The 12,064-nt window shown below is 50.3% G+C and overlaps 1 protein-coding gene across 2 annotated transcripts in view; it reads right to left on the bottom strand.

The window, feature by feature from the left end:
• The window catches only part of Cass4 (Cas scaffold protein family member 4), a 39,992-nt gene continuing 27,928 nt past the window's right edge, over positions 1 to 12,064 (bottom strand). Inside the window, exons 3-7 of one of the 2 annotated variants that reach the window (NM_001413236.1) lie at positions 10,275 to 10,376; positions 9,266 to 9,346; positions 5,309 to 6,604; positions 3,929 to 4,006; positions 1 to 1,748 (exon numbers count right to left, since the gene is read on the bottom strand). In NM_001413236.1, the coding sequence (NP_001400165.1) occupies positions 1,338 to 1,748; positions 3,929 to 4,006; positions 5,309 to 6,604; positions 9,266 to 9,346; positions 10,275 to 10,376 (1,968 nt within the window). In that variant the 3' untranslated portion in view covers positions 1 to 1,337. The remainder of the gene's footprint in view (positions 1,749 to 3,928; positions 4,007 to 5,308; positions 6,605 to 9,265; positions 9,347 to 10,274; positions 10,377 to 12,064) is intronic. The other variant, XM_039104651.2, reaches the window with a different exon arrangement.

Below are 12,064 nucleotides of genomic sequence, written 5' to 3'. Positions count from 1 at the left end.
TCTGTTGATAAGTTTTTAATTACAGTTTCGTCTTATTTTGTGCATGGTCTGAAGACAGTTATCAGGAGTCAGTTCTCTTCTTCCACCACATGGGTCCCAGGAATAGAACTCGGGAAGTCAAGATTGATACCTCTACCTCCTGAACCATCTCTCAGGACTTTGCAAATGTGTTTAAACCCATGATTATAGATAAATAATGCAACAGATTTGAGACTAGTGAAGTACAAACCTAATTTGAGCAGGGGAACCGATGGACACAGGATTTTAACATATGAAATAAGTTAGCAGGGGACCGGACAGAGCACATAACCACCTCCAACAGGTGTTACATCACCTTCAGGATGAAGTAACAGCAAAAATACATTTTGGGGGGCCAGGGAGTCAATCTTCATGGCAGAGTACATGCTTGGCATTCGTGAAACCCTAGATTCAGTTTCTAGCAACACATGCACACACACCCACGTTCGCACATATACAACTTGTATACGTCTCACAGTATTAATCTAAAACAACAGATTAAAAAAGGCAAACTCATTACTTTTAGGGAGGCTTTAAAAAATCGGTTCTCGGGGCTGGGGATTTAGCTCAGTGGTAGAGCGCTTACCTAGGAAGCGCAAGGCCCTGGGTTCGGTCCCCAGCTCCGAAAAAAAAAGAACCAAAAAAAAAAAAATCGGTTCTCAGTATGCAGCCTTTGGCTTGGAGCTCACTGTGGACTGGTCTGGTCTCCTTAAGGCCTGTCTGTCCACCTCTGCCTCCTGTGTGCTAAACTTAAAGGTGTGTGACACCAACACTTGCACTTTCCCAATGAATATGACAGAAGTCAATCCTTTGGGGAAAAGTTCTTTTCTCCTTCTCCATTCTCGCTCTTCCCCAGTTTCTTTTCTCACTAGCAGCCGACAGACTGCCGATAGTACTTCGTCTCTTTGTCCGTTTTCCCAATCAGACTGGGACTCTCTGCACTCAGAGCCTTTGACACACTGCTGTCTCTCCAGCCCCTTGACCTTGACCTCAGGTGCTGCCTGATATGCGCAGAATGACTGTAAACCACATACACATTCGACCGACATGAAACATGGCTTCTACAATGCCACTTCCCCTGTCCATTCTGTACACCTTCACACAGTGAAGGTCAGTGAAGTCAGGTCCATCCCAAGGTCCTGACTTGTCACCTGCCTCTCTTTCTTGACCTCCTTGTGGTCAGCCAGTGTCCTACAGGGCCTTAGCCACTTACTAACACCAGCTCCGAGACCCAAGGCTGCTTCAGCCATTCCGATTGGCTTTACCACAGAACAAGAGTGGTGAGTATAAAACAGGCCAGGAGTTGACCTCCGTAGGCCTCATTCCAGTGTGCCTCTGAATTTCCGGGAGTGGTACTCTAGTTTCTCCAGCTCTGACTGGAGGAGGCCCAGGGCACTCGGGCTAGGGTACTGGATCACAGCATTCTTGGTGGCCAGCGCCAGGTCCTTGAGCAGTCCGCACAGGTGACTGCTTCCACACAGGATCTCATTGCGTTCATCTCTCTCCTGGGTCTCGCTGCACAGCGTGTCCACCAGCTTCTGCCCGATCGTGATGGCCAGCTTGCTCTGAGTGATGAAGACCTCAGGGGGCTGGCTGTTGCTGAGGCTACTGGCAAAGACACCGATGGCTTTGAAGAGTGCTCCGAAATAGAGCCTGCTGTGCTCAGACAGGCGGATCTTCCTCTCCACGTTCTGCCCACTGGGAGAAGGAGAAGGAAGAGGGGTAGGACTCTAGAGAAGAGGAAGGAGAAAATATGTAAGGACCAGAACCACCAGCAGGATGCTGTTCGTCTTTCAAAAAAGCCGATTTGTTAAGGAAATGCAGAGCTGGCTGTGACATTTGTCTAACAAATGAATGTCAATGTTTGCTTTCTTTCTTGTTCTGTTTCATTTTTGTTTCGTTGAGACAGGACTTGGTCTGTGTAGCCCTGACTGTCCTGGAACTCCCTCTGTAGACCAGGTTGTCCAGGAACTCACAGAGCTCTACCCACCTCCTCCTCCCAAGTGCTGGGATTGAAGGCACGGGATCACAACCTCCCAGCTGGAATATCAGTGTTTTCAAAGCACTGCTCTGTATGCAACTGTATGTATTCTTGTGTTATAGATTGCAACACAATTGTGTGTATTATTTTACTCAACCAGCTCTGTAAACCATAAGAAACACATTCTAAGGAACACATCCATAATGATAAATTTGCAACTTTCAAGTGTTCAAGGGGTGTTATCTCCACTCTTTGGAGGTAGGAGGAAGAGTGCCCATTCAAGACTGACCTGACCTATGTGGTGAACCCTGTTTTCCAGGCAAAGGGTAGAACCAGTCAGTCAGACAGACAGACATTGCATCATGAGCATGTTGGTTTGGAAATGAAGAATGTACCTGGGTCGGGGATGGGGAGGCAGCTGTCATCTCTTAGTGAGAGACTGCTATGGGCTGTAGGTAGTTAGCGGGCAGGGGCCCTGGGCAGCCAAATAGTGCATCCCAAACACGGAGCCAGTGAGGAAGCTCTATTAGTACAAAATAGCACTGTGCAGATGTGAGCCCTGGGTCAGCCCCATCAACATCGACTCAGGACTTGTTGGGGATGCAGATTCTTGGCCTCTGTCCAGACGCAAGAGATCAGATTTGTAGGAAGTCAAGGCATTCCTCATGTGGGACAAAACAATGTGGCCTCCATCAGGAGAGAGCCAGAGAGCTAAGGGCTCAGGGAGCAGAGCTCTGAGAGAGTTGGGCTCTGGTGCAGAATTGTTTCTGAGAAGGCAGATGACCTTGTCCGAGTCAATGAGCATCTGTATCCTGTCTTACTCTCTCCAGTACCCTGGCTGTCTTCTGGCTTACTGTACTGACACCGTCATCTCTGACCTCTTGCAATGTCGTCTTGGTTTTTACTTGGGTTTTAAATGGACTCACTCCATTGTGTGTGTGTGTGTGTGTGTGTGTGTGTGTGTGTGTGTGTGTGTGTGTGGTGCATGGTTCGTGTGTGGGTGAACAGATATTGCTGTGCACATATATGCAGAAGCCAAAACATGGTGTCAAGTTTCTTCCCCAGTCTTTCCCATCTTCCTGTCTTGACATAGGGTCTCGAGGAGAACTGAAAGTTCCCCATTTTGGCTAGGCTTACTGGCCAGTGAGCTCCCAGACTCTGTCTCTACCCACCCTCCAATGCTGGGTGTTACAGGCATGTGGTAGTCAGCCATGCTGTTTTTACATGGGTGCTAGGGATTTGAACTCGGGTCTGCATGCATGCACAGCAAGCACTCTTACTACTGAGCCATCTCCCTAGCCCTGGACTCAACGTTTGTACTTTATTTAATTTAGGGGAACATTTAACGTTGGTAAACGGAAAACTGCCTTCTGCCACAAATAGAGGATAGCCAATAAAAACAAACCACGATAGCATCTTTGGTTTAGAAGCTGTTGATCAAGTGTCAAAGATAACCATGAAGATACCTAACCCCTGGACCAAAATGCTTTACTGCGTTCCTGATCAGAGAGACACAAAAGGGTTGCCGGGCAGGGGTGTAGCTCAGTCGTAATCTTTGCGGGGGTGTGGCTCAGTGGTAATCTTTGCCTGTCTTGCACAGAGCCCTATATTCAACTCCAAATGCAAAGAATGGAGAGAGGGAGAGGGAAAACTATCACAGGATGTGCGACAGTGTCATCAAATGCCATGTTGACGCCACTCATGATAACCCTGAACAACACCTGAATTTTCTCCCCTGATACTTAGGGACTGATGCTCCACCCTGGGTGTCCAGGTTTCCTTCCACTACCAAAGAAAGCAGAAGACAGACGGAAGTCTTAAACATGGAGTGGGCTGTAACACTGGATTTCCATAGCCAAGGAGAGCTCTCCGAGGCAAAATCACACTCGTCAGAGCACTGGGGGGGGGGGGGGGGGGCGAAGGGCTTACCGTGCCACAGAAGTCTTGGTTTTCATTTGACTTTCCTTCCATGGTGTTCTTTCCTTTCTTTTGTAGGTTAGGTGACTTCTGAAAAAAAATTAAATCTCAAATTACTAATTTAAATAGGTTTCAAATTACAATGGCTGCCTAAGTTCGCTTTTTTTGTTTCACTTTTATGGTTGGTGGTTTTTGTGCTCACCCCCAAACCCCACCAAGATCTTACCCTGTAGCCTAGATTGGCCTGAAACTCCCCACCTTCTTCCTCAGCTTCCTGAGTACAGAGGTTATAGCATGACCACTGTGCCCCACTTTAAAAGTTTACTCTGAGATGTGAGATTTTGTTCACGATTCTGCCTACCGATGCATTTATTGGCTTTGGTGAGGGAGGGCCCTGCCCGCTGTGTGCGGGTGCCTCCTCTCTCGGTACTAAGTGCTATAAGAAAGCAGGCTGAGCAAGCCATGCGGAGTGAGCCGGTGAGTAGCACCCTCCATGGCCTCTGCATCGGCTCCTGCCTCCAGGGTCCTTCTCTGCTTGAGCTCCTGTCCTAACTTCCTCCAGCGACGTGGCAGTGTGAGCCAAATAAATAAACCCTTTCCCCCACAATTTGCTTTTGGTCATGGTGCTAAACCCTAAGGCTAAGGCAGTAAGAACCCTAGTTCAAAGCCTTGCCCGGGCAACTCAAAAGAAAGAGTAAAAAGATAGTGGTGCCAGTCACGGTGGCACAGGCATCTAAACCCAGCCTCCGGGGGCAGGTAGGAGTGGGGGTGGGGAGAGGGGGAGGGAGAGAGAGAGGGGGAGGGAGAGACATGAGAGGCATGGGAGGCAGAGGCAGAAACAGTTTTATCTCTGTGGGCTCCAGGCCAGCCCGATATACATGTTGAGTTCTAGGACAGGAACTACCTAGTGAAGCCCTGTCTCGAAAGCAAGCAAGCAAACAAACAAAGCCCAAACAACAACAATAAAAAAAGACGGAGAACGGCAGAGGCAGACACTGCCCACCACACACCACACACTAGATGTACACACATACTCAAAAAGAACCAGGACATAGTTCAGTCACTAAAGAGCTTTGCAAGTAGTGGACCTGGGCTCAACCACTGGAACCCATGGGAAAAGGTTGGGTGTGGTGGCACAAGCCCGTCTCTCCAGTGCTGGGCCGCAGAGGAAGACAGACCCCTAGGTGCTGCCATCCATCCAGCCTAACCTAGTCAACCTCTTCCAGCCCAGTGAGAGACACTGAGGAGCAATACCCAGGCTTGTCCTCTGGCTTCCACGCGCATGTGCAAGTGTACATTTCTACACGCACACGGCGCCAGCATCTCCCCTCAGTGATGATCATTTCCCGTAACAGATGAAGTCCTTGTGTACTGTTTGTCTCCCTGACTTACCTGCCCACAGACATCCCCTCTGCTTTTCTTCGCCAGCTCAAGGGAGTGCTCAGCTGCTGGCTGTTTGTGGAAGGGGCTGCTGCGCTCTGGGTGGGACTCAGCTTCTCTTTGGGGAGGCTGGATGCATCTTTCACACCTCCAGTCCACCTCTCCTCTCTCACAGTTCTGTTTAAAAAGGAGCTTCCCGTTGGCAACGACGATGGAGGTGAACCTCTTCACGTCCTCCGGAACTACCCGCGCAACCTGCACAAACCTCTCCAGGTCATCCACACTGCTTTGGGCTTTGTCCACCACGAGAACTTCCAGCGACCAATTGCAGCGGTCCAGGGTCCCCTTAGCATCCAGCAGCGTCTGGTAGGAGCTAGAGATCGTCTGGAGCTGATCTCTAACTCTAGCCTGAAGGTAGCTGTCTGTGAGATTGCAGGCCAACCCACCAACACCTTGGGCAAAATCCAGAAATTCTCTCAAGGATTCCTCTACGCGGTCAGCGGCCCCTCGGATTCTGTTGACGTTGGTTTCCAAGGAGTCTTTGAACCTCCAGGTCCTGCTTACAAAGAGCAGCAGGCCCGCCACTGAGCTGGCCACTCTGCTTTGCAGAGCCACCGCTGTCTCTTTTGCAAAGTCCAAGTCCATCCACAGCTCCTTCACGGAGTCCTCTGAGGAGGAGCCAGGGGAGGAGTCCGTGGATAGGGAGGAGCATGAAGATACCACACTAGCCCTGCTGTCTGAGCTGGCAACAGATAATCGATCCGAGTCGGGAGACAGGAAATTTGTCTGTCTGGAGACCCAGGGGGAATTCTCTGGAGCCTCTCTGCCTCTCTCCAGCTCCTTTCCTGCCAGAGACACCCCTTGTGTGGCTTTTGAAGTATTCTGAAACACACCCTGCATGGCTTTAGGGGTGTCATAAATGTTAGGTTTGGTGTTCTGTCGCTCCACTCTGGGAATGAGAAACCTGGAAGGGACCTTGTAGCTGCTGCCTGCATCAGAAGGAAGTGAGTCCCCCCTGGGGGTCAGAAAGGCATACGAAGTTTCTTCCGGGGGGCTGCTTTTCTTCTGCACGGCGTTCCCCAGCTGTGGGGAGAGGGTCACAGCTCCAATGCGGACAACAGAGGAGCCTGGGATGGTGTTGGAGCATGACTCTTTGGTGAAGCTGGTCATAGATGCATTTCTGACATCAGCCTTTCCCAGCGACACTGGAGTGTCATGAATCCAATCTGATTTCTGAGGGCTGGATAATGGGTTATAGCCACCACCTTGTCTGAAGGCCGTTGTGGGTGCCAATGTAACACCCGGACCCTGGGGAGAAAAAAAAAAACACATACAAAGTTGCCCCGGGTTAGTAACAATCAGAATCTGACAGGTTCTAAACATCTGACTGCCTCTGTTTTGCTTAGGTCTCTTCAGTGATTCCCCCCATTGCTCTTGTCACTCAAGGGCTCTCCCAGTCTGGCTTCACCCTCTGCTGAACCTCCTTTCTCTGCCCTTCCACGGCAGCCATCATTTTGGGCACATTCATGGTGGTTTGAATGAGAATAGCTCCCACGGCCTCTATGTTTGCATGCTTGGTTTCCAGTTGGCCAAACTGTCTGGGAGGACTAGACGTGGCCTTGTTGGAGGCAATGGGCCACAAAGGTAAACTTTCTCCCACCATCCCCTATGTGCTGCCCCCCTCCTCCTACTCCTTCCTGCCTATGGCTCAAGATGTAAGCTTTCAACTGTTCCTGCCACCATGCCGTCACGCGTTCGCTATGCCAAACCATCTGGAACTGCAACCCCAGTGGGCTTCTGTATTTTTTTTTTTTATTTTTTTTGGTTCTTTTTTTTCGGAGCTGGGGACCGAACCCAGGGCCTTGCGCTTCCAAGGTAAGCTCTACCACTGAGCTAAATCCCCAGCCCCGGGCTTCTGTATTTTACAAGTTACCATGGTCATGGTGTTTTGTCATAGCAAAGGAGCTGCTTTTCTTCCTCTCATTGGGAAAACCCACTCGTGCCCCTGCATTGCCTCCACATGTCCCTATGCTTCCACTGGGCCTTTTAACCTTTTCTTTCACATCTAACAAACTTCTGCACATCACTGGAGTTATTGTCAAAATGCATCAAAACCGGACGACTCCCCCTGATCCCACAAACTGGGATAGGAGCGCACCCGTGGGACACGTGGTTAAAAATGCTCACGAGGACCCTCAAATGATGCCCCTCTACAAAAAGGCAAGGGCGTGAGTTCATGCCTGCCCGTGAGATCTCTAACAGGAAGGCATTCTACACCACCCACTGAGCTATTCCTCTGTGTATTACACAAATCATCCCATGGAAAACTCCAGAACATCTGTGGTAAGAATGCAGTCACGGGGAAGTTAAATGACACATGCAAGCCGCCACGTAGCTTGACTGCATGTGTGTGTACCATGCGTGTGTCTGCTATTCATAGAGGCTAGACGAGACCATCAGATTCCCCCCGCACTGGAGTTACAGATGGCTGTGAGCAGCCATGTGGATTCTGGGAACTTGGGACCTCAGGAAGAGCAGCGATGCTCTTAGCCAACTCCCCAGATCCACTTTTAAAAATGTGAGCACAGGGGATCCAGTCCTGTAGGATGATGTCATTATGCAGCAAGGCGGATCCAGCCTATCATTGGATGAGAAGGAAGGGTAGGCGGGGAAAAGTCTAGGAAGGAGACAGAAGGAGGAAGAGGAGGAGAAGGAGGAAGAGGAAGAGAAGGAGGAGGAAGAGAAGGGGGAAGAGGAGGAGGAAGAAGAGGAGGAGGAAGAGGAGGAGGAAGAGGAGGAAGAGGAGGAGGAAGAAGAGGAGGAGGAGGAAGAGGAGGAAGAGGAGGAGGAAGAAGAGGAGGAGGAAGAGGAGGAGGAGGAAAGGAGGAGGAAGAGGAGGAGGAGGAAGAAGAAGAGGAAGAGGAGGGGAGGAGGAGGAAGAGAGGAAGAGCATCGAGATGAGTCAAGATGGAGGAAGATGATCCCGATCCAGGTGGTCTAGGTCAGTTTTATCTTGTCTAGGTGGTCGGTTTCTATCTCTATTAATTGGCAGTGAGTTTATTCTGTGGATGTTTTGTGGATTGAGAATTTAACACGTAAATCTGATGGTTGGGTTGCAGTTTGTTGAGTCTTGATTTTACCGGGCGGGCGACTGGAACCGGAGAGTTCCCGGCTGGCCAGGGCTGGCCAGAATGACTAGCAATGGAGAGACCGCTGGGGTTAGAAGACAGCTAGGCTAACGTGACATGGTGCCACACTGAAACCAGCCACCGCTGAGATAAATTAATGTGAGTTCTATATGGCCCTACGGTGCCAGAACTAACTCCAGGGAGAGACTGCCCGGGTCCAAGAGTACCAGGGGGCCAGCGTGGAGCGGTGATATGCGGGAACCGGTCGCAGCACAAACCCACGTCCTCATGCCTGTTAGACAAACAGTTGCCAACAGAGCCATCCCTAACCTGCTGCCCTAGTCCTGAATCCCAGGGCTAGGAGGGATTTTACTTCTAGTGCAGCAGAGTTGGTTATGAGGATCCTGCACCTGACTTTTGGTCAAACGCCACAGTTCGAACTCGGATTGTTCCTCAATGTTGAGGGCCTAGTCCTTAGCCTGTGCTGCTGTTAGAAGGTAACGAAACATTTGTGAGGTAAGGCCTAGGGGAAGGAAGTCGAACCACCAGGGACACCAGCGCCATGAGCTTGAGGGGATACTGGGACTCCAACCCTGTCTTCTTTTTCTTTGCCCCCCTCGCCTCCACAGAGCAGGCGTCTTCTCCCACCAGTGCTCTCTCTGAGACGCACCACAGTTTCCAGAGGGTGAACTCTGAAACAGTGAACCAACCTTCCCTTTCCATGAGTTGTTTAACTCGGGGATTTCGTCCCAGCAGCTGAAACAAATCAATCCATCTAACAAGGTTTCCCAGAGGATGCTTAGGCTGCCCAGCATCTCACGCCCGCTCTGTTGGTACTCACGCTTGCCTGGCTGGTGGAGATGTGGAACACAGCCTTCTGGGAGCTGGTGGGTATGTCATAGAACTGCTGCTTCTCTGGCCTCTAGGGGAAGACCACAAAGAAGGACGAACTTTAATTTCTCTTTCCAAGGGGTTTCCTACACAAAGTCCACAAGTTGCGGCGTTTTCTCCAATGAAAGACACAAATCTCTGAACACTTTGGTTCTTTGTGTGTGTGTGTGTGTGTGTGTGTGTGTGTGTGTGTGTGTGTACATGTTATGTTATGGTTGATGTGTTCAACCACCAACTTTAACTCCCCCGTTTTAGCTAAAATTAACTGTATCTATCTTTTCTGTCTGTCTTTTTCTGTCTCTCTCTGTCTCTGTGTCTGTCTCTCTCTGTCTCTGTCTCTCTGTGTGTGCGTGTGTATGTGTGTGTATGTGTATGTGTGTGTATGTGTGTGTGTGTGTGTGTGTGTGTGTGTGTGTGTGTAAGCATGGGTCTATATGTACCTGGACCCATGTGTGGAGCTGGGACCACAACCTTCTGCCGGGTTTGAGGCAGGGTGTCTTGTTCGCTGCTGTTGGCCCAGCTACCTGGATCTACTGCAGAGTCTCCTGTCTTCACCTCCCATTTCACCACAGAAACTCTGGGCTGAGAGCCTCAGTACTGTGTCTGCCTTTGTGAGGATTCTGGGGATCTTCACTCTAGTCTTCATACAGCTGTAACACAAGCACTTTACCTATGGTTCCCTAAGGTTTCTAATCACCACGACTGTAGGTAATAATGAGTTTCACTATGATGATGGGCTTGATGCTTTAAAAGGCACTGTCTCAGCTGAAGGTGTGGGGGTGGGGTGGAGGGGTACAAGCACAGATATGTCCGAGCCGTCACCCGAGTAAACACTGGCAGCTTGCTTGAGGGGGGTCAGCCTCCAGAATGAAGGAAGCTGGACAGGGAAATGATGTGGAGAAACCAGAGACTGGGCACCAAAGCCTCAGGGTGGTGCAGGGTTGCAGAGTGAAGCTCACCTCAAGGGTCGAGGAGACTTGCCTCTGGACAGGTACGTCATACACCTGAGAAGGAAGCGTCGGCAGTGAGGCCCTCGTCGGTCTGGGAAGCACAAAGAGGGCCTTGGAGAGAAAAAAGAACCGAGTCAAGATACCCAAGATCGTGGTCAAAGTCACCTTCCGGACAACCAAAATGGCCACCGAGCACTAGCAGGTGGGTCCGTCCTGCAGCTGTCAGGCAGAGGATGCTGTGAATGGCTCACAGCGCACAATCCTAGATGTATGTAAAACATGAGGGGTTTTTTGCAAGCTTTAAAAAGCTTGAGAGCTTTGTAAATGACAGTGTCATGTCCCGATGTCAAAAGTTGGAAGTCCCTGCTGGAGTCTAGCAAACGTGGACCACTTATAGGTAGGAGCCATGGTAACGAGCATGCCTTCCTAACAAGGTGGGCCACAGTGCCTACACCAGATTCGTCCAGGAAGTGGCTGAGAATATGGGTTCTTGGTGTATGTGCCTGTCAAATCTGAGTGCGGAGGAGGCCCTGGGAGCCTGCAGTGGAGACAAGCTTGTCTCATAATTCGAGGCCAGCCTCACACGACCCAGGAGGCCAAGAATGACCCCAGATCTCTATCTTTTTGTCTCCACATCACAAGAGTTAGGATTACAGGCATGTGCCACACCGCACCCAGCTTTACGTGATGCTGGGGCTCAAACCCAGGGCTTCATGTATGCTAGGCAGGGGCTCTGCCAACTTCCAGCCCTGTTGTGTTGTTGTGTTGTGTGGTTTTGTTTTAACAGGCTGAAGAATACTCGTTGCCAGGACATCAGTACAGAGGAAAAAGGAATTATATCAAGGCCACAGGCTGAGGAGTGAGGCAAGAGAGGAAAAAGTAAAGTTACTGAGAGCCCAAAGGGGGATGAACTACCCTGCTAGGTCCTAAGGAAACAGGCATTGTGTAGGGCACTTTCCAAGCTGGGTCACTGAGGTGGGAGTTCAGGGTTTTAATATGGAGATAGGGTAGCGGATACAATGCAGGCTGAGGGGCAGCTTCTGAGGACCAGGACAGGGTCCCTTCATTTATCACGGTCCCTAGGAGCCAGCCTTGGGACGATTTGGTAAATGAAGGCACGTGGCCCAGGACAGTGTCCCACATAAAGTCTCTCCTGGCCGCCCCTTGGCTTCAGTCACAGGCATGGATAAAACTGTTATGAAGCCGTATGCAGTGTCTCTCCAAGTACAGACTGTAGCTGTCCAGGTCAAACCAGCCCCCTTTCTCTATATGACGACGGCTTTCATCTTCACAAAGGGGTGTGGTTCCTAGGAGATGGGCTTTCTTTCTTTCTTCCTTCCTTTCTTTCTTCCTCTCTCTCTCTCTCTCTCTCTCTCTCTCTCTCTCTCTCTCTCTCTCTTTCTTTCTTTCTTTCTTTTTTTCGGAGCTGGGGACCGAACCCAGGGTCTTGCGCTTGCTAGGCAAGCGCTCTACCACTGAGCTAAATCCCCAACCCCGGAGATGGGCTTTCTAAAGTACTGTCCTAAAAAGGAAATGCCCACTCTTACCTGGAAACCTGAGTCACCCACATGAAGGATCATACTTCTCACAAGCTTGGAAAAGAGGTCTAGCCTCACATTCCACCTGTCCCCGCTTCATGGTTTCCAGGGATAGCCCTTGCAGCCTAAGCTTGTGCTGACTCCTCCAGCTATCCAATCCAGCTTCTGATGTGCTAAGATACCACCTAAATACCACCTTTCCTTCAAATTACACATCTTGTGACTGCTTGAGATGCTTCCAGAGACCCGGGTTCAGCAATC

The sequence above is a fragment of the Rattus norvegicus genome, chromosome 3, assembly GCF_036323735.1.
Source record: "Rattus norvegicus strain BN/NHsdMcwi chromosome 3, GRCr8, whole genome shotgun sequence".
Classification (NCBI taxonomy): Eukaryota; Metazoa; Chordata; class Mammalia; order Rodentia; family Muridae; genus Rattus; species Rattus norvegicus.
Note: the sequence above shows the minus strand (reverse complement) of the source record. Positions and strands in the feature narration are given on the sequence as shown.